General features: G+C 37.2%; 1 protein-coding gene across 3 annotated transcripts in view; it reads right to left on the bottom strand.

The window, feature by feature from the left end:
- The window catches only part of Usp32 (ubiquitin specific peptidase 32), a 134,194-nt gene that overhangs the window by 35,731 nt on the left and 77,701 nt on the right, over nucleotides 1–20,762 (bottom strand). For 2 of the 3 annotated variants that reach the window (XM_052196932.1, XM_052196929.1), the window contains exons 13-22: nucleotides 17,356–17,548; nucleotides 15,048–15,223; nucleotides 14,378–14,518; nucleotides 11,730–11,889; nucleotides 7,035–7,189; nucleotides 5,717–5,798; nucleotides 4,338–4,412; nucleotides 2,449–2,587; nucleotides 2,121–2,226; nucleotides 587–760 (exon numbers count right to left, since the gene is read on the bottom strand). In XM_052196932.1, the coding sequence (XP_052052892.1) occupies nucleotides 587–760; nucleotides 2,121–2,226; nucleotides 2,449–2,587; nucleotides 4,338–4,412; nucleotides 5,717–5,798; nucleotides 7,035–7,189; nucleotides 11,730–11,889; nucleotides 14,378–14,518; nucleotides 15,048–15,223; nucleotides 17,356–17,548 (1,401 nt within the window). The remainder of the gene's footprint in view (nucleotides 1–586; nucleotides 761–2,120; nucleotides 2,227–2,448; nucleotides 2,588–4,337; nucleotides 4,413–5,716; nucleotides 5,799–7,034; nucleotides 7,190–11,729; nucleotides 11,890–14,377; nucleotides 14,519–15,047; nucleotides 15,224–17,355; nucleotides 17,549–20,762) is intronic. The other variant, XM_052196930.1, reaches the window with a different exon arrangement.

The following is a 20,762-nucleotide window of genomic DNA, read 5'->3' as shown; positions in this document are numbered from 1 at the left end:
TGAACTAAAGAAAACCAGTGTTTTCCAGAAACAACAGGGCAAGGTGCACATACAAAGTCACAGAAATTTTGACTGTATATACAAGACCTGCCCCAGTTCAAACCAGATAACATCCTAGCACAGAGAAGGGGAAGAAGGAATAAAATCCAACCCCCAATCAAGAAGCTATTTGCAATTGATAGCTACTAGAAGTGTTAAAATTTGTTATCCTGAATGGATTGACACTGGGTATATTAACCACATCCCAGGGCAGGCACACACTCAGGAATAGTTTGGTCAACAAAAAACAGACTCCATGTTAACCTAGGGTCTTGGTGTATGTCTGTATTATCAGTGCTAAGAAGTATAGACAGGAGGATCCCTTGAGACTGCTGGCTAGCCAGTCTGCCAAAGCAGTGAAGTTCAGTGAGAGACACCATCTCCAAAATAAGGTGGGACATAGATAAGACATTCAACATCAACCTCTAGACTCTACATTGCCTGTGTACATATACACTGCCCAGCTTACCCATCAAAAGGTAGGGGGCAGGGGGGAGAGAGAGAGTTGCCCAGCTAAAAACAACAAAAGACACTCAAAACTACAAACCTCTGCAGCTACTTCCCAGTCTGGTCGGCCATCACTGTCTTTTAGTTCCACATACGGTTTCTCATGGACTCGATTGAGATCTTCATGAAGACCATCCAAGAGGAAAGCAAGAAGCTCTTGGGAGTCTTGCTGCTGGAACCCATTAAACCTGGGAGCATATTTTGCTATGGTCCACTATAAAAATGAGAAGTAACTGTCACTATTTCCTATCCTATAAAAATTGGAATGAGCATGTTCCACAATTCAATCATAGATAAGCATCAGAAAAATAAATGGCACAATATTTAGTCTTCTTCTATTTTAGCAAACAAGTTCTAGTTAAGAGTTATTCTTTCTAACTTTAATCTCAAGTGACCAGAAAAATAAGAGGCATTTTGACCAATGATACCATCTGTGGTAGTCTGAATGAAAATGGTCCCCATAAACCCATGGGAGTGGCACTATAAGGAGGTGTGGCCTTGTTGAAGAAAATGTGTCACTGGGGGGTGGGCTCTGAGGTTTCAGAAGCTCAAGATAGGTCCAATGTTGCCCTCTCTTCCTGCTGCCTATGGATACAGATGTAGAGCTCTCAGCTCCTTCTCCAGCAGCACTATGTCTGTCTGCATGCTACTATGGACTAAACCTCTAAACTGTAAACCAGACCCAATGAAAATGTTCCTTCATAAGATTTGTTGTGGTTGCAGGGCGGTGGTGGCACACGCCTGTAATCCCGGCACTCTGGGAGGCGGCACTCTGGGAGGCAGAGGCAGGCGGATTTCTGAGTTCAAGGCCAGCCTGCTCTACAGAGTGAGTTCCAGGACAGCCAGGGCTATAGAGAGAAACCCTGTCTTGAAAAAAAAAAAAAAAACAAAACAAAAAAAAAAAACAAACAAATCCAAAGAAAGAAAAAGAAAGAGTTGTTGTGGTCATGATGTCTCAACATAGCAATAAAACCCTAAGATACCAACGAAGCAAATAGCTCTTTATTCACATAGATATTTAATTTATATCACAATAATAAAACTCTAAGAAACTACTGAAGGAAACAGCTCTTCCTTCACAGAGATATTTAATTTATATTTATGAATTTGTATTTATATAAATAGTAAAATAGCAATTCCTCACATGGAAAGATTTCTTAGTCTATATAAAGGTTTTCTTCTATTTACCTACTCTTGTCTTCTTTTATCTTAGCCTTTACTGTTAGAGGTCTAAGAGCATAGTGTTTAACTTTCAAGATTTACAAGCAACTTAGTAATGCTAGTAGCCAAAGAGTACCAAAGGGTTTACTCTTCTATAAGTAAAGCAGTTGACAAGTTTGCAAAATGAACAATATCTTAAAGAAGGACTATTTCTTTGGTCTTTTCTTCCTGTTAACTATATACACAACAGTATTTTCCATTTACTTGAACATATTCAAACATCTGGAATGTAGGCTACACTAAGTGAAAAAATTTAAAAAATTATTAAAAAAGCCAAGTAGAGAAAATGTAATAGAATTAATAAAAGAACTATTAAGGAATTACACATTTTCATAGTATTTTAGTCTGCTTACCCGAAGCTTTAAGGGGGCAACATTCTTCTGAGTTCCACTCCAAAGTTCCTGTACCAAATCGCCATAGCATTTAGCCATATGGCCTTTCATACCAATGGGATTTGTCCTAGAAGTTTCAGAAGAAAAATTTGATGCCAAAGATTTCTCCATAATTCACAATCATGTGGGCACAAAAACTACCTATCAAGAGATAGGCCCTTATTTCATATATGATAAGGCAATGGCATAACATTTTCTCCTTAAAGTTTATAGGAAAAGGAGATTTAAGGAATACTAGATTTCAGATCAAAGCTAGAGAAGGTAAAATGCTGGTGAGTCAAAAGATTACCTGTTGAGTTCATAAAGATGTCTCCCTGAGATAAAGTACTGTGTCAGTGGTTGTGTGTTACTAACACACTGGATACTTGAGTTCATGAAGCATGTGTTTCCCAGGTTACTCAGCCCTGTAGCGCCCTTTTCTGTGGGAACTGCAACAAATAACATGAGACAAAAGCCTAGCAATAATAATATGCTATGAAATGGTTATTTGTATTCAATTTAGTTATTCTGGTTTTTCTTTCTCTTTTTTGACAGAGACTTTCACTGAATAGAAGAAGCTAGTCTCAAACTAGGAATTCTCCTGCATTAACCTTCCATGTACTGGCATTACAGGCATGTGTTACCACACTTTCCAACATGTCAATTTCAAAAAAATAGATGGTGCGTGATTTCATGGAGTATCTTTGCCAAGCATGATGATCCTGGCTCATTTGTGACCTAGAAAAGTTTTTCATTGTTGTGGCTGCTGGGATCTCGTGCTAGTCATGGTAGCATATACGCATAATTCCAATACTTGGTAGGTGGAAGCAAGAGGATTAGGAGTTAAGTATGAGATGCTGTTTAAGACAAGAAAACCACCCTAGAGTTAAGTTCTCCAAAAGATGTTTTTTGCTGGGAATGATTGTACACACCTGTGATCCTAGTACTAGGAAGACTGCACTGGAAAAATCATGTCGTCTGGGCCATATAGTAAAATCTTAGATTTTAAAAAGAAATTTAAAACATAAAAAAAAAAAAAAAAGCCAGGCAGTGATTATGCATGCCTTAATCCCAGCATTTGGGAAATAGAGTCAGGCTAATCTCTGAGTTAAGGCCAGTCTGACCTACACAGTAAGTTTCAGGACAGCTAGGGATACACAGAGAAGCCCTGTCTCAAAAAAACCAAACCAACCTAACTTTGAAGGGTGGTCTAACTAACTAACTTATTTTTTGAGGGGTGGTCCAGCAATTAACAGCACTTGCTGCTCTTCCAGAGAACCTGGTTTCTTTCGATTCTCAGAACCCATGTAGAGGTTAGGTTCACAACTGTCTGTAACTCCAAACTCAAGGATCTACTAATGTTGAACCCTCGTTCATCTGTAGTGCACATACTTGCATTCAAAATACCCATACACATAAAGTAAAAAATAAAATTTAAAAATTAAAAAAATGATTGTTTAAGAATTTCATGTATGTAATACAACATAATCTGATCATCTCTACCTTTAACATTTCCTACCAGACACTGTTTTGTAACAAAACAAATCAACAAAAAACATGTATATGAATAAATGTGTACATATGTGGTATTTTAAGACCAGAGGTTGATATGGGTTTCTTCCTCAATAGCATCTCCATTTTACTTTTATGACAGGGTCATAGAAATTATGCTCACTAACTGGCTGGGCTAACCGGCCAGGAATCTTATTCTGTTTCCCCACTGCTAAGCTTATAAGTGCATACTACAGTGCCTGAATTTTTATGTGGGTACTAGTGATTCTGAATTTGGATACTCATTCATGTGCTAAGCACTTTATTATCTGAGAGACCTTTCTGGCTCCTACTAATTTTGTTTTGAAACAGGGTTTTACTTTGAGCCCAGGCTGATCTAGAATGCTACTTCATCTCAAAAGATGGGGTTACAAAGTATATCACCACCAGAAGTATATCATCTGGTATATAAATTATTTATTTACAGAGTTAGAAAGAAATCCAAAAAATAACTTAACAGTTTACTCAACAAGAACAAAAAAGAGTAAGTTTAGGACTGTCTCCAAGCCAGGGATGGTGGTAAAAACCTGTAATCTTAGCTTTTCAGAGGCAGGGGGAGGATCAAGTGTTGCAGCATAGCCTAGATGACACAGTGAGAATATCTCCAACTACAACAAATAAGACTGTAAAAATAATATGTTGACTTACCTTTATGTCTATCTATTTTGCTACTATTTGCTATAAAGGACATTTCTTCAGGCCAACTCATATCTTTGTTGCGAACTGAAAAAGACAGATTGGAATGTATTAATTTATTATTCAAACAATTCACATTCATTCAAGTTCTATGTTACAAAAGTTATTGCTAAATCAGAACTTTAAAAAAAAAATCAACTATATTTTAGTAACTAGCCCTGAAACAACTGCAAGTCTGTTTATATTCTGAGTGTTCATGTATCCCAGGCTGGTCTCAAACTTGCTATGTGTAGTCAAAATTAACCAGGAGTCCAATTCCTTAGAGCTGGAATTACAGGTACACACTACTATGGCTGGCTTTATATCATGTTAGTATACAATGAGTAGTGGATTTTATCATGGCATCTTCACACATGCATGTTATTACAGTTTGTTCATTTCTACTCTTTCTTCTGGGCACCTTAAAGTTATAAGGTACTAATTCAATTACCAATTTAAAGTAAAATTATATTTAACTATCTACAAAATTAATTAAAGCTTAGATTTAGTGAAATTTCCCAAACTTAAAACATCAGAAATATGAAAACCTTTTCATTAAACTTACAATCACTGATTGAGGTAATCCATTAATTTGATCAGATGCACCTAGTCGTGTTTTCATGAGATATGTTATGGGAAAAGATACCACAATTTCAACAACATGAATGTGCCCATGTGTAAATTATGGCTGAATGAGGAAATCGTACTGTTGGTCAGGGGCCAGGGCTGATGCATAATAGAAGTCTAACAGAGGAGCTGAGAACATAACATAGTTATCTCAAGTATATGAGATCCTAGGTTCAATCTTCAGTATTAGGAAGAAAATATTGGTATATTCACTCAAACTCAAAGTGGTAGCCTGAAAATTTTATAAAACTTCATTAACTTGCAAGTGAATTTACCTGTTGCCATCCACATTTTTCTCCCTTGGTCAGCCTAGGGCTACAAATAGATCATTCTTCTTTTGAAAAAATCTAGCAGGTAAGAGATACTAGAAGTTCAGTGGGTCTACTTTAACATAAAAAATATAATACTATCTTGAGAAAAATTTGAAGATGGGATTTCTAGTGAGTAATTCTTTTAAGTCATACCCTAAACTATAAAACTATATGCTATCATTTGGGAGGCAGAGGCAAGAGGATCAGAAGTCAAAGTTTTCCTCAGCTATTCTGTAAAGTTCAAGGTCAGCCTGGGCTACTCTATCTCAAAAATACAACAAACAAACAAACAAACAAACACACACCAAACCAAAACACCAAGCCCGTCAAAAATCCCTAACAAAGCCAACCCTCCCCACAACTGCAAGCACAACTGCTCCCCGATCTAACACAGGTGCACACTTCCCTTTGTACCTTCAATCACCAGGTGTTGCTCATCCTGGATTTTCAGATATTCCAATCTATGATCTTCATCATCCAGAAGAGTCAGATAGTTCTGTAGAGGGGAATGCTTTGTTACTTTGAAACAAATCCAATAATAAAAATGAATGACAATTACTATTCCTTTGTACTTAAATAATTCATGGTACAGATATTGTTGGTCAATTCTATAGTTTAGGTGCCAAAGTGAAGGAATGATAATGTGTTCTACCATTTTACAAATATTCTCATGTTACTGAAACAAAGTTATATGTAATTTGTGGAGAGAATAGACAAGTCATCAAAGACCAAAGTTCACTGAGACTATAGACCTTACAGAAAAGAAATCTTCATTTCCCCTTTGTGTGGAAACTGGGGTATAGAGCATTAAGTGACTTGCCTCAGTTACACAAAGTGGCAAAGTCAGAATTTAATTCCTGGCAATGTAAATTTGTAACTTGCAACTGAATTTACTTGTTGCTACCCACATTTTCCTTTCTTGGTCACACAAACTGTTCCCTTAATTATTGTAATATTATTCTTCTCGATGGTGACTAAAGCACGGCATAATAAGAAAGAACACTCTAGGGAACTGGGAACTGGGGAAAACTGTACTTTTGAACTAGCTTCAAAGTATAAGCAATAATGAAATACTAGTAAAAACATAAAAGCATTTGATAGCATTGCCTCTAAGAAAAGACAAAGGTCAAAGATGGAATGAAGAATTTTCACTATGTACTTTGTATTTTTAATGTGTATAAGCAACTTCAAAATAAATCTAACAAGAAATCTATTTAGGTTAAAAACAGAAAAAGATCAGGCTAAAGAGATGGTTCAGTGGTTAAGAGCACTTGTTTTTCTTTGCAGATTATCAGTGTTCTATTCCTTGTACCCATATTATGGTTTACAACTTTCTATAACTAGAGATTCTGACCATCTCCTCTGGCTTCCATGGGCACCAGGCATGCAGCAGATATACATGGAGGTAAAACACAATTTAAAATCAATTTGCTCTTACTTTATAATACAACAGCAATCTTTACAAGATGGTACAGCTCATGCTGATCATGTTATTATAATCTCAGGAGACAAATGTTTGCGTGTATATACGCACTACTTAAAAGTCTAAAGTTTTCATTGATACCCCAGATATGGCATTTAGCATAACTACTACATACAAACTCTTATTTATGAAATATGATTTAACACTTTTAAAAACCCAGAGCCTAGCATATAGTGGACAAATGCTCTACCACTGGACTATACCCCCAGCATGATTTAACAGTAGACTTTTCATGACTGAGAAGCTTACCTCACTATTGTATAGCCACAGTCGCATATCTTCCTCTTTAATTCGAAGCCTTTGAGACAGATATTCATGAATTTCCTTGATGGTTTGCATTCTACTAAAACAGCCTGTATAGGCTAACACCCGCTTTAGAGGCGCATTTGGAGAGGGTACATTTCCTATAGTTATAGTAATCACCATAAGGGAAAAGGGAGACATAAAAAACAAATAGACAAACAAACATAAAACATTGGCCTCAGCAACGGTGACCATAGTAATTTAGGAAATAATGATAAGAAATAAGAAGTATAGATTTTATAATTTTATAAATGAAGAAAACTATGAAAAACTTGAAAATGGATGGGCGGCATGTAATCTCAGCATGAAAGAATCGAGTTCAGAGTCATTCTCAGCTACATAAAGGTCAGTCTGACCCTGTCTCAAAAAACCAAAGTGGGGGCTGTTTGAGAAAATAGGAGATCCAAGTATCTTAAACCTTCAATTCTGGAAGAACAAAAATAATAGCATAGAGATTTAAATAATTGACATAGTTGGATCCTAAGAATCCATGCTGATAAAAAATTGTCCTCAATTTGGTCATACTTAATAGCAAAATAAAATAGAATTCTACTTAAGATTTGGGAGGGGGCTAGGGATTTAGCTCAGGAAGCTAAGTGCTTGCTTACCATGTGTAAAAGACCTGGATTTAATGCTCAGAAGTAGAAAATAAAAATAAAATAAAGAGTGAGGGTGGTTGAAATAGAATGGAATTTGAACTCCATGGTTAGCTGAGTTCACTTAATCTAAATTTTAAAATTCAGAATTACTAACCCCATCACTCTCTGTCATTGAGTGGCCCAATTATATGGTAGCCATCATAGATAAAAGAAATTGATGCAGGTTATATATGGCCAGATATTATTTTTAGATGAAGCTAAGAAGCTTTTCCAATTAAACAATTATTCTGTAGGAAAATAGGAGGAAATCATATTTGCCTACCCAACATGGTGGTAACATGATGGCCTTATATTCCTGAAGTGTTCAAGGTAGAAATGGAAAGACTGCCATTACAGTTCTCTCTCAGACTCTTAGAGGGGCTGATCTGAGGACTTTACATACACATACACTAATATACTAAGCCTGGGCGTGGCTAAAACATGAAGTGATAGAATGACAAGGCGGCATGTGTTTTAGAAATCAAAGCCAGGTTGTAAATATGCTAACTACTTAGTCAAAAAACAGACAAAAGCTGTAGTGTACAATGGTTATCTCTGCCTATAAGAGCCTAGATTTTGTTAAGTGACTCCAAACAAAGGTAAAAAACTTAACATGGGGCTGGAGAGGTGGCTCAGCGGGTAAGAGCACCGACTGTTCTTCCAAAGGTCCTGAGTTCAAATCCCAGCAACCACATGGTGGCTCACAACCATCCGTAATGAAATCTGACGCCCTCTTCTGGTGTATCTGAGGACAGCTACAGTGTACTTACATATAATAAATAAATAAATCTTTAAAACAAAAACAAAAACAAAAAAAAAAACCAAAAAAACTTAACATGTCAATATAGCCCTATTCGAGTACATGTTTACATTCCGGGTCATTTTTTTACCCATTCATTCCTTTTTTTCTCTCATGTAATTTGTTTCTTAGTTGAGTCTTTAATTATTTATTTTCAATTGCTTAATATTTGTTTTAATCAATTTAATTATGGGGAGCCAATCATCATTAAACATATTATTATTGTTACTTATTTTTTATTAGATATTTTCTTTATTTTCTTTATTCGAATTTTATCCCCTTTCCTCGTTTCCCCATCCGAAAACCTCCTATCCTATCTCCCCTCCCCCTCACTAACCCACTCACTCCTGCTTCCCTGTCCTGGTATCCCACTACACTGGGGCATAGAGCCTTCACCGGACCAAGGGCCTCTCCTCTCATTGATGTCCGACAAGGCCATCCTCTGCTACATATGCGGCTGGAGCCATGGGTCCCTCCATGTGTACTCTTTGGTTGGTGGTTTAGTTCCTGGGAGAGTCTTTAATTCTTAATTATTATTTTCTTTTTAAGATCTTCCAAGAAGAACCTACTCAGCTAAGAGGCTGAAAAGCCATCTAAGGAATGACTTAATAACCCTATTTAAGTTATCATAGCCATGAAAAGGTTTGCATACTTCTTACTTTGAAAGGAGTAATTTTTAAAAAGTCTAGTGAATACAGGTAATAACTGAGTATTTGACCAAGAAGCATATCATGTAAAAACTCAACCATGATTTTTAAACATGTAGCAGAGCAAATCTTTGTCCATTAGCAAGCAAAGAATAACTCTTCAAACAAAAGAACAGATTTCTCCAATTATGTAACAGAGGATTAATTTTAAGATTACAGCAAGAAAGTGGTTTTATAAAATTCAAAGTGATTAATGATTGATTTCATAATTAGCCAGGAATAAAATTACAAATTATGAAATTTGGAGCATCAGAACTATCCCACTCTAGGATTCAGAAGCATCAGCAAGCATCGTGCCCCAGTCAATCTCTACTGTCCTAGCCCAAAAAAGAAAAACTGAATTCTAGAGTCCACACAGTTTTTAGCTCATTAAGCAAGGCAGCCACTTATGCATAATTTTTTCCTTTTGAAGACAACCAGCAAATCAGGAATTTACAGAAGCAGCAAAAATCTAGGATCAGCACAAGAGTTAAAAATACTTACTAAAAATGCAACAACGCATCTTGCCTCTCATGTTATCTTTCAAAAAGAATCAAAAAAGACATGCTATGGGTGCCATGAAGGTATGCTAACATTTCTATTTACCAGAAAGTTAAATTAAGAATGTTTCATAAATTCTATTTAATTTTTCTTGATTTTGACAGTTTCCCCAGAGACAAACTTTAGATGATGAACACTGCTTTGTCATAATTATTACCAAATAATATGTGAAGTCATCTTCATATACTGTCTGAATGTAGCCTAAAGATTTTTTAATCTTTATTTTGTGAATGAGTGTTTTACCTATATGTATACATGTGTATGTGTACCTGGTGCTGGTAGAGGTTAGAAGAGGTGTCAGATCCCGCTGGGAACTGAACCTAGGTCTTCTGCAAGAACAACAAATGCTTTTAACCACAGAGCCATCTCTCCAATCCCTTCAGGAAAATAACCTTGTTCAAAATCATTGGAGAGCTAGTACTTATACAGCAGTAGTAGTTTAGGTTTGGAGACAGTCAAAACATTCTAAACAATGTCAAATATAGCCTGAGATTCTGTGATTTATGAATTAAAAAAATTTATTTTACATTTATTTATTTAGTATGTGTCTATGTGTGTTCAAGTGCACCAGGCCTGCATGTAAAGGTCAGAGAACAATTTATGGAAGCTTTCATCTTCCACCAGGTGGGGCTGGGGATCAAATGTAGGTTGTCAGACTTGGTGGAAAATGTTTTTACTTATGGAGTCATCTAGCCAGCCCATTTTTTTTTTTTAACTGTTTTGTTACTGAAGAATATTTTCAAATATTTGCAAGGGAAAAAGTACACAAGTATATTCTCCATCAATAAAATTTAACTTTAGCTAGAAATCAAAGGGAAACCTAATACATGGTATATATTAAGGGAAACATTTTATCTGTCTTGCCTGTCTATTTTGAGACAAGGTCTCACTACATGGCTTTTGGTGGCCTAGAATTTGGTATATAGACCAGGCTGTCTCTGAACTCACAAGAGATTCACCTGCCTCTGCCCCTCAATTACTGGGATTCAAGATGTGTGCCACTGAACCTGGCCGAGCCGGTGTGTGTGTCTGTGTGTGTGTGTAGGTGGAGGGGGGGGAGAGAGAGATAGATAGAGATAGATAGATATAGATAGACAGACAGACAGACAGACAGATAGATCGATTGACTTGGATTCTCTCCTCATCTGTTGAGGGAGAGCTTGGCATTTTCCAAAGCCACAATATTTGGCTGGGGATATGACTAAGTGATAGACAGATATCTAGCATACACAAGGCCCTGGGTTTAACATTTATCACCACTACCAAAAAAAAAAAAAAGAAAACAAACAAGCAAACAAAAAACCCAAAATAACAAAAACCCAACCAAAACACAACAAAACCTAACAAAATTCAAAGCAAATGTATCATTTTCATTTTGAAATATATTTTTTTTGCTCTGTAATATGTCTTTTACCAAATACTCTTAGAACATGAGAAATGTTTCTCATTTTGTCAAAACAAAACTAGTTCAGAAGAAACTAATTCAATCAATTAAGAGTGAGGCTGAAAAGATCAGTCAATTATCAGTGAACTGCAGCTTAGTTTATAGTGACAATTTACAATGGCTTACCTCAAAAACAACACAAAACAAGGTATGGAAAATCTATTTTATTTATTTTCAAAAGCTTATGAGAGAGAGAGAGAGAGAGAGAGAGAGAGAGAGAAGGAGAGAAGGAAAGAGGGAAGGAGAGAGGGAAGGAGAGAGGGAAGGAGAGAGGGAAGGAGAGAGGGAAGGAGAGAGGGAAGGATATTATCTGTCTTAGTTTGCTCCTAAGAGTTTGCCACAATCCCCATCCAATCTTGTGCATGACCACAGATCTAAGCTCACAAGTGATTTACTGATTCTGTATGAAAGCATACGGCATATATTAGCACAGTGGCACCAAACTTTGAGCAATGTGATTTTCAGTTTATTTTTAAGGAAATGCATGGTATTCTTGCTGCATTCTTAAATTACCTCTAGGCAAATGCTGAGGAAACATTCTCAGGCTCATCATACCCATATTCACCCAGATGTTAGATTGTTGTGTCCGTGTGGCAGGCTGCTGCCGAAGGAAGAGAAGATAGCGAGGAAATAATTCTAGTTCTGGGATGTCCGTCTTGCTATTCTTGATTACCTGTTTTTATGAAAGATAAAAAAGTAGTGATGACTCTAAAAGAAATAAAACCCTTTAATCAAACTTAAGCTTCTATTAAAAAGTTTTACAGAAGCTGGGCGGTAGTGGCGCACGCCTGTAATCCCAGCACGCTGGGAGGCAGAGGCAGGCGGATTTCTGAGTTCGAGGCCAGCCTGGTCTACAGAGTGAGCACCAAGACAGCCAGGGCTATACAGAGAAACCCTGTCTCAAACCTCCGCCCCCCCCAAAAAAAAGTTTTACGGATTTATTTATGTATATGATTATTTTGCTTGCCTTTACGGTATGTATACTACATGTGTGCCTGGTGTATGCATAGGCCAGAAGAGGGCATCAGATTCTCTGGAACCAGAGATACAGATGGCTGTTAGCTGCCATGTGGTTAAGAAAACATATCCAGTCGGCGGTGGTGGAACTTCACATTAGGAGACAGGCTGTGGTGGTGGCGCACGCCTGTAATCCTAGCACTCTGGGAGGCAGAGGCAGGTGGATTTATGAGTTCGAGGCCAGCCTGGTCTACAGAGTGAGCTCCAGGACAGCCAGGGCTACACAGAGAAACCCTGTCTCAAAAAAACCAAACAAAATCAAAAAAAAAAAAAAAAAAGAAAAAAGAAAAAAGAAAAAAAAAAGATACCCAATCTTCTGAAAGAACAGGAAGTCCTCTTAAACCCTGAACCATTTCAGTAGCTCCTTTTGGTGGTGTATTAAAACTATTTTTATTTTATGAGTATTTTTTAAAAAATAAGTTAATATATACTCCTTAAGAAAAAGTTTTCTAAACTAGATGTGGTAGTTCATACCTTTAATACTAGTACTCAGGAGGCAGAGGCAGGTATATCCATGTGACTTAGATGTCCCCCTGGGCTTACCGAGGAAATTCCAGGCAAGCCAGGGCTAAGTAAAAAGATCCTAGCTTACCCCAACTAAAAGACCATTTTTAAATTATAGTGTGTATGGTGTTTATCTGTTCACCACATTAAAACAATGCCCTTTGAGGCCCAAAGGAGGGGATCCCCTGAAGCTGGAGCTATATACTGGTTGAATCAAGTGGTTGTTTGGGATCAAACTCAGGTCCTCTAGAAGAACAAGAAACTGGTGCTCTTGATCTGTAAGCTATCACTCCAGCCCTCATGTGTGTACGGGTTTTTTGCCTGCATAAATGTCCCACATGAGTGCCTGGTTCCCACAGGGGCCAGAAGAGGTTGTTGGATCCCTTGAAATGGAAGTGTCAGACAGATATAAGCTACCACGGAGGTGCTAGGAAGCAAACCCAAGTCCTTTTCCAAGATCAGTCACTGTTCGAACTACTGAGATGTGTTTCTTTCTTTCTTTCTTTTTTTTTTTCTTTTTGAATTTGGTTTTTGAGACAGGGTTTCTCTGTATAGGCCTGGCTGTCCTGGAGCTCACTCTGTAGACCAGGCTGGCCTCGAACTCAGAAATCCACCTGCCTCTGCCTCCCAGAGTGCTGGGATTACAGGCGTGCACCACCACTGTCTGGCTCAGAGATGTGTTTCTAACCTTCAACTTACAACTCTCTTAAAGATAGTGCTGCTTTATATAGTAGTCTGCCCTGAACCTTTTGGACCCTTAAGTATTGGTATTATAGTTATGTGTCACCATGCTAAGCCCTGAAACTAATTTTAAAATATTTAACAAATTTATTCTCTATATTTTAGGAGCTTAATACATTTAAGTTACATAGATTTGTATATGCTCAGGTTTTTGCTCCTAAATTAATCTTTCAAGATTAGAATTTGTAGACATTTCCATCCCACCTTTCATTTATAAGCAAAATTAAGAGTTAAATTAATTAACTCTTAATTTGGCAGGTTTGGAAAGATGGATCAGTAGTTAAAAGCACTAGCAGCTTTTCCAGAGGACTCGGATTCAATTCCCAGCACACATATGGCACTTTACAACTGTCTTTTACTCCAGTTATATGGGGTCTGACTCCTTCACACAAAACACTGACGCACTTAAGAATAAATTAGAAGCCCCATCCCAAAACAACAAAACCCACAACTAAATCTCAGATATAAGTGTAACATCCAACCCTCAAATATTCTTTTCACACAGGCACATATGCTTGAGTGTGCATATGCATTAAGATGAACATGTCTGTAAATAACAATTGGGGAAGAAGAGGTCCAGAGTTTGGAGTAAGTGTTGGTGGGAGGAGTTGGAGGATGAAAAGGGGGTGAAATAATAATTGTACATTAATACCCTTCCAAAACCTTAAATATTACCTAAATACTAATTGAATAAATAAAATGTAAAGGAACCTACAGGTTTTGTTCAAATAATCTGAACAGGTTTTAAGTACTCTGCTACCATAAAGAAAGAACTAAATTGTGATTAGGAAAATTCACTCAGAAAAGAAAATGTTAACCTCTGGCCTTCATACAGCACTCATACCACGCACATTCTTCTATGACTACCCCTTATGGCGGGCGCTATCAGCTATACTTACTGGTCTAGGGAGGGCCAGGTTTGATCCATACCAATGATAAAGTGCTCTCCACACTGGTTCTGGAACCATTTCATAATCTCTTCCATGGATTAGCTGTGGAGTTCGTTTTAATCGTCCTCCTTCTAATGTTAATGATGTAGCCTTAGAAAGAATTAAGTACTTAGTTTTAATTTTATAGTCTTTTGTACATCAAAGAAATCTAGACATAGAACAAAATCATGTTACTTCCTAGTTTGATATTGCTGAAAAATACTTTTTTTCCTTCAATTTTTGGTGGATCCTGTACTGTAAAAAGGTAGCAGCTGCTGAGCTATAGTCCTCAGCCCAAACCTGAGAAAATGGGATTTTCTCAGAGATTTGTAGGTTTTACTTTCCAAAGAATTATTTAAGAAAGGGAACTCTGGGCCAAGTATGGTGGCACATGTATTTAGTGCCAGCACTTAGGAGGCAAAGGCAGGTAGGTGAGTTCCAGGTAAGCCTGGTCTACATTGTAAGTTCCAGGACAGCTCTATAGCATATTCTCTCTCATAGAGATAGATATACTATAAGAAGACATCACGCCTACAAGAGGCTAAAAGAGATAAACCACAATGCCTTTCTTTGTGCTAAAACTTCTGAAATTTAATGGCTACTTGAAAGAGAACAATAGAGTTTGATGTCAAACACCTACCTTTACTGGTTCCTGAGTTACTAGTGGCTGGTTATCAATAGCTCCTGGCTTCTGAGGATTAAGGTGCAAAAGGATATTCCCATTGGCTCCTAGCAAACACTGGTTGTTATTGTCAGAAGTGTTATGTTGCCTTGCAAAGCACATATCTGCCCCTGGTGTGGCAGAATACAGAAAGCCTATCAAGAAACAAAACAAAACAACAATGATGGAGTTTCTTATTTTTTTGTTTTTATATATACAAAGGTTTGAAGATACAAACTCAGATGTCAATGCACTGTGTTAATACTATTATCCTGATATGTCACTATAGTTTTCCATTTTGATAAATATATAGTAGATAGAAAGGACAGATGTATTCTTCACTAGACAAAAGATAGTCAAAGAATTAGGTTTCAAAAATGTTACCAAGTGCAAATATTTGCTCACCTTCCTAGAATATGTAATTCATAATGAAAATTATAGATCTCCTGATAGGAAGGAAGGAAGAAAGGAAGGGAGGGAGGGAAGAAGAGAGGGAGGGAGAGAAAGATGAAGGAAGGCCCTAAAATTCTTCTATTGCAAGAATTATGCCAAATATTGGCAGAAAACAGCATTAGGAAACCTCTAAATCTCTCGTCCTCTCTTACCTTTTTCTGAGACAAGGTTTCACTGTGTATCTCTAGCTAGCCTGGTACTCACATGTAGACCAGGCTGTCTTGAACTCAGAGATATACCTACCTACTACACCCGTTAAAGGGGTTAATATGCTACCATACCCAGTGTCTGTTGTTTTGTTTTTGTTTTCTTTATGTAGTCCTGGCTTTCCTGGAACTCATTCTGTACACTAGGCTGGCCTTGAACTCATAGAAACTTGCCTGCCTCTGCCTCTCAAGTGCTGGGATTAAATGTGTATGTCTTCACCACCTGGCTGGTGCCTATTTTCTTTTGGTTTTTTGGATTTGGTTTTTTCGAGACAGGGTTTCTCTGTATAGTCCTGGCTGTCCTGGAACTCACTCTGTAGACTAGGCTGGCCTCGAACTCAGAAATCTGCCTGCCTCTGCCTCCCAGAGTGCTGGGATTACACGCGTGCGCCACCATTGCCCAGCTGGTGCCTATTTCCTTAATGTATCTATTTAAAAGAAAGCAATGATTGTTATAATAGGAAAACACAAGAGAAAAATGACTAATGATGGCAGAGTTTGAACCTGATATTTTAAAATATTTTAATTCTAGTTATTAACTGCTTTGTAGCAGTTGCTATATAATAAAATACACATTAGACAGAAACCTAGAGTTAAGAAATAATGTTGTTTCTTTTAAATGAAGGTCTAAAGCTTCTAGTAAGAGTCATAGTAGAGCATGAAGTTATTAGCACATCTGATATCCGAACTCAACTCTTAGTTCTACTTATCAAAAGTAGAAGAAAAAGAAGAGAAAATATGAGAATGAAATGTGGTGTTACAGCAGAGCATACTACTTCTAGAAGTGCTAAATGATTTCTATAGTATCAGACAGAAACAGTAGACAGTAGACTCTAAACAGAATGAAGGAGAATGTTAGCTCTGCCAGTTTGCTTACTACTCCACAGACAATGGGAGAAAATGTCAGAAGAGAAAATAAAGACAGGATATGTTTGAGGGTTTTGTTAATTTATAGGCAATTAAGAGGGATCATTCTCAATTGCATGTATTTCAGTAATACTAAATTATCTTCCTCGTTAAGTACAGAACCATTAAGTTTCAGATAAGTATAGATGACAGAAATGAATTATAGAAAGTATTAGTATGTGGTATTTTAACAAAATAATCGCCAAAACTCTGGACTGAGGTGTTGAGCCAGTCTGATGTGAAGACCCAAATCTATTAAAGGCATGTTTATATTTAAAGAGTTATAGAGATTGGTAATTTTATTTTCTTAAAATCTGTTTTCACTATACTGAATTTATTAGCAAAGTAGATTAAATAGCAATATGTCTTGGCTAATGAAAGGTAAAGACTTTCATATTGAGAAATTATGAGTTTACTTAAGAAGCTGTAATGCTTTCAAGAATTTTATAATTAACAATTTCATTCAAAACATATTTCTCTGGATTGAAGTGTGATCTCAATACTCTAACCACAAAAATAGATCAGCTAAGAATAATTTTGAGTATTGTGTAGTACATGCCTATAATCTCAGCACTTAGGAAGTAAAGACAGGAGATTCAGAAGATCAAGATCCTCTACAGGACCTCAGGATTTCCTAAACAGCAAGCTCAAGGCTAGTCTGGGTATATGAGAACCTGTGTCAAAAACATTACAGATCCCCATGGGAGCAAAGCTATACTTACCACTGCCAGTAGATTCTGAGGCTTCAGATGCGGAAGAAATGTTGTCTGAGTACTTCTCTTCTGTGGTATTCATATAACCAAGGTTGTTACTGATTTTATCTTCTCCATGCTCTATAGGATGTGCTACTGCTCCAAATGAAAATTTTCCTCCATTTAGAACAGATGATGGCTCAATTACAACAGGGTTGGCATCCTAAAATCATAGAGAAGGCAAATTTAACAATCTGACAAGTATGAAGCTATTAAAGGATTAATTTTTAAAGACTTATTCTATTGTATTTTATGTGTATGGATGTTTTGCCTTCATGTATCTGTATACTACTTGTGCCCCTGTCAGTTAGAGAAGGGCGTTGAATCTTTTGGAACTGTAGTAACAGATGGATGTAAATAGCCATGTGGGTTCTTAACCACTGAACCATCTTTCCAGCCCCTCAAAGAATTAATCTTAATACAACAAATGCCATAAATATCTATTTTTTTATCATTGTGAATTTCTAAAGCTATTTGCTATATAATTAAATTTTACTTCCTTAAGGGAGGAATAACCATATGTATGCACATATATATATAACAATGTCCCTAATACATTCATATAATATAGTCACATATACTCATCAGTACATTGAGAAAAGACTGTACCACATAAACAAGCTCTGTAAGGCCAGAGTTTCCAACCTCAATTATTACATACAGCAAAACAGTCACAATTGAAGGAGAAGAAAAACAGTTCATGATAAAAACAAATTTAAGACATTTATGTCCACAAGGTTAGCTCTACATGGGATACCAGAAGAAATATTTCAGTCTGAATAGAAGGTGTTAACCACACTAAGAGGATGAAAGGAATAATCTCAGAACATTTAACCAAAAGAGGTCTTAAAAAAAAAAAAGGCCAGGCGGTGGTGGCACACGCCTTTAATCCCAGCACTTGGGAGGCAGATGCAGGCCGATCTCTGAGTTCGAGGCCAGCCTGGTCTACAGAGTGAGTTCCAGGACAGCCAGGGCTATACAGAGAAACCCTGTCTCGAAAAACAAAACAAAAAAACCCCAAAAAAATAAAAAACCAAAAATTAAAAATCAAAACAAACAAAAAAAGAACATTACCACCACCACAAGAAAACAGCAGGAATTAACAAACATTGTTCAACAAATCTCAGTATCAATAGTCTCAATTTCCTAACCAAAAGACAGATTGGCTTAGAAAACAGGATTCATCTTTCTTATGTCTCCAAGAAGCACACTTTATCATAAAGGACAAATTCTACCTTAGGGGAAAAATTGAAAAAAGGTGTTCCAAATAAATATTTTCTTGTTTACAAAAACAAGAAAAGAGGCAAAGCTATTTTAAGATCTGATAAAATAGACACAAAGACAGGTTGGAGAGATGGCTCAGTGATTAAAAGCATTTTGTTGTTCTAGAGGATCCAGGTTCAGTTCTTAGCACTCTAATTTCTTAAGATTGAATAATTATCTGTACTTGCAAAAGATGAGTTGTGACATTCTTATTTACGTATCAAAGATAAGAATGCCATAATTAATGATTAATGTCTAAAAAAGCACCAATTAAGTTGTGAGTTGGTGTTCATATTCCTGCTTTTGCCTACCAAAAGATGAGATTAGAGGCATGCTGGCCTCTTAACATTGATTATTTTTGGTTTCTTGGGTTTTCTGAGATGAGGTCTCAAGTAGCCCAGGCTGGCCTCAAACTTGCCAATGTAGCCAAGAATGACCTAAATTACTGCTATTTCTGCTTCTACTGCTCAAACATCAGGATTATAGGCATGCATTACCATGTTTGGCTTTAACCTTAATTTTTTATTAGCCTTATTTTTATGTGCATAGATATTTTGCTTGCATGTAAATCTTTGCACCATGTATAATCAATACCCACAGAGGCCAGAAGAGGACAGCGGAATCTCTGGGACTGGAGTTACACACATCAGTCACCATGTGGGTTCTGGGAATGGAACCTCAGTCCTCTGGAAGAGCAGCCAGTGCTTTTAACCTCTGAGCCATCTCTCCTGCCCAGAGATTTTAAAAGTAGGTTTTAAAAGACATTTTATAGATATATGGTAGACAATAATGTAGAATGAAAGATTGGTGAGATGAATATATAAATTCTCCCTTAAAGATCATTCCCTTACTATGCACCTTTGATTCCTTTATACACAAAAGATTCTGGAAGGCATTAACAAAGAGTCATGTAATCACCTCAATACACTTTATAAGGGGCATGCTTAAGCACTCTATCATGCTCCTATAAAAAATTTAAAGTAACATATTTAAGAAAAAAAATCAATCTTTGAATCTATATTCAGCAAGACATTAATACCTTTTCACCCTAAGGCCAAATAGACCAAAAAGTGTTTCAAAATAAAGACTGATGCTTTAATCTTTATATTTCCATCTGTCTGCTACATTCAATATTTTCTGCTAACAGGTCCCTGAAGTTTTCAGGTGATTTTTATTTCTTGAGGGACTACAGTCCATGTTTGCTGTTAATAAATCTTATATTGGAAAACAAAAGAGCTGGAAGGTAGCTGAGTGTGGTAGTGTACTTGTCTCCTGTGTGTAAGGCATTGAGTTCAAAAGAGCAAACTGAACCAAAGCAAGATCCACTTCCCAAGTACGGGTGTGGCGCAGTAGAACGCGCAACCAGACAGAAAGCCTGGTAAGGTTGAGCCAATTCAGGAACTCTGACAATTCTCATAACTGAGAATGGTAGGCATTTAAATCTACTCTACCAGGTTCCTGCCCTGGAACAAGTGACTACAACACCCCATGAAAAGGACTGTGACAACAGTCTTGCAGGGGCAACACCCAAAGCCCTTCCAAATACAGGTAAGGCATCCCTAACATCTCAAACCAAGCCAATAGAAAGCATCTGCCTTTAGACCCCACCCCAGCCCACCTCAAAATGTGTATAAAACCCTATCCACAAGGAATAAAGTGTATGAGTTAATTGACCCAAGACTGTCTGAGTATGGAAGCTGCAGGAAGAGCTGGAAGCTGCTCAAACCTACCACAGACACTTCTTGCTCGTTGGTCCCCTGACCTTGGCTCTTCACAGCCTACTTCGTCCAGCAGCCTGACACCTACTCTGGGGTAGTGGTGGCCACAGTTGCTCTGGCTCCCCCTTGGAGAGCTGAAAGTCTCCGGCCATGCCAGAGCCCTGCAGATCCCAGCACATAGCAAAAGGCACTCAAACCCACATACAGGGGTTGGTTATAAGAGTATAGGTCCTCATGCACAGCTGAAATGAAGTTTCTTAAATAAGAAATCAAACAACACTTATTAATTTCCAACAACTTACTTTCTTCTTTTACTGTTTTCAAGAGACAGGGTTTCTCTGTGTAGCCTTGGCTATCCTAGAACTTGCTCTGTAGACCAGGCTGGCCTTGAACTCA

Source organism: Apodemus sylvaticus, chromosome 10, assembly GCF_947179515.1.
Source record: "Apodemus sylvaticus chromosome 10, mApoSyl1.1, whole genome shotgun sequence".
Taxonomy (NCBI): domain Eukaryota; kingdom Metazoa; phylum Chordata; class Mammalia; order Rodentia; family Muridae; genus Apodemus; species Apodemus sylvaticus.
This window is presented reverse-complemented; position numbering and strand designations above follow the sequence as displayed.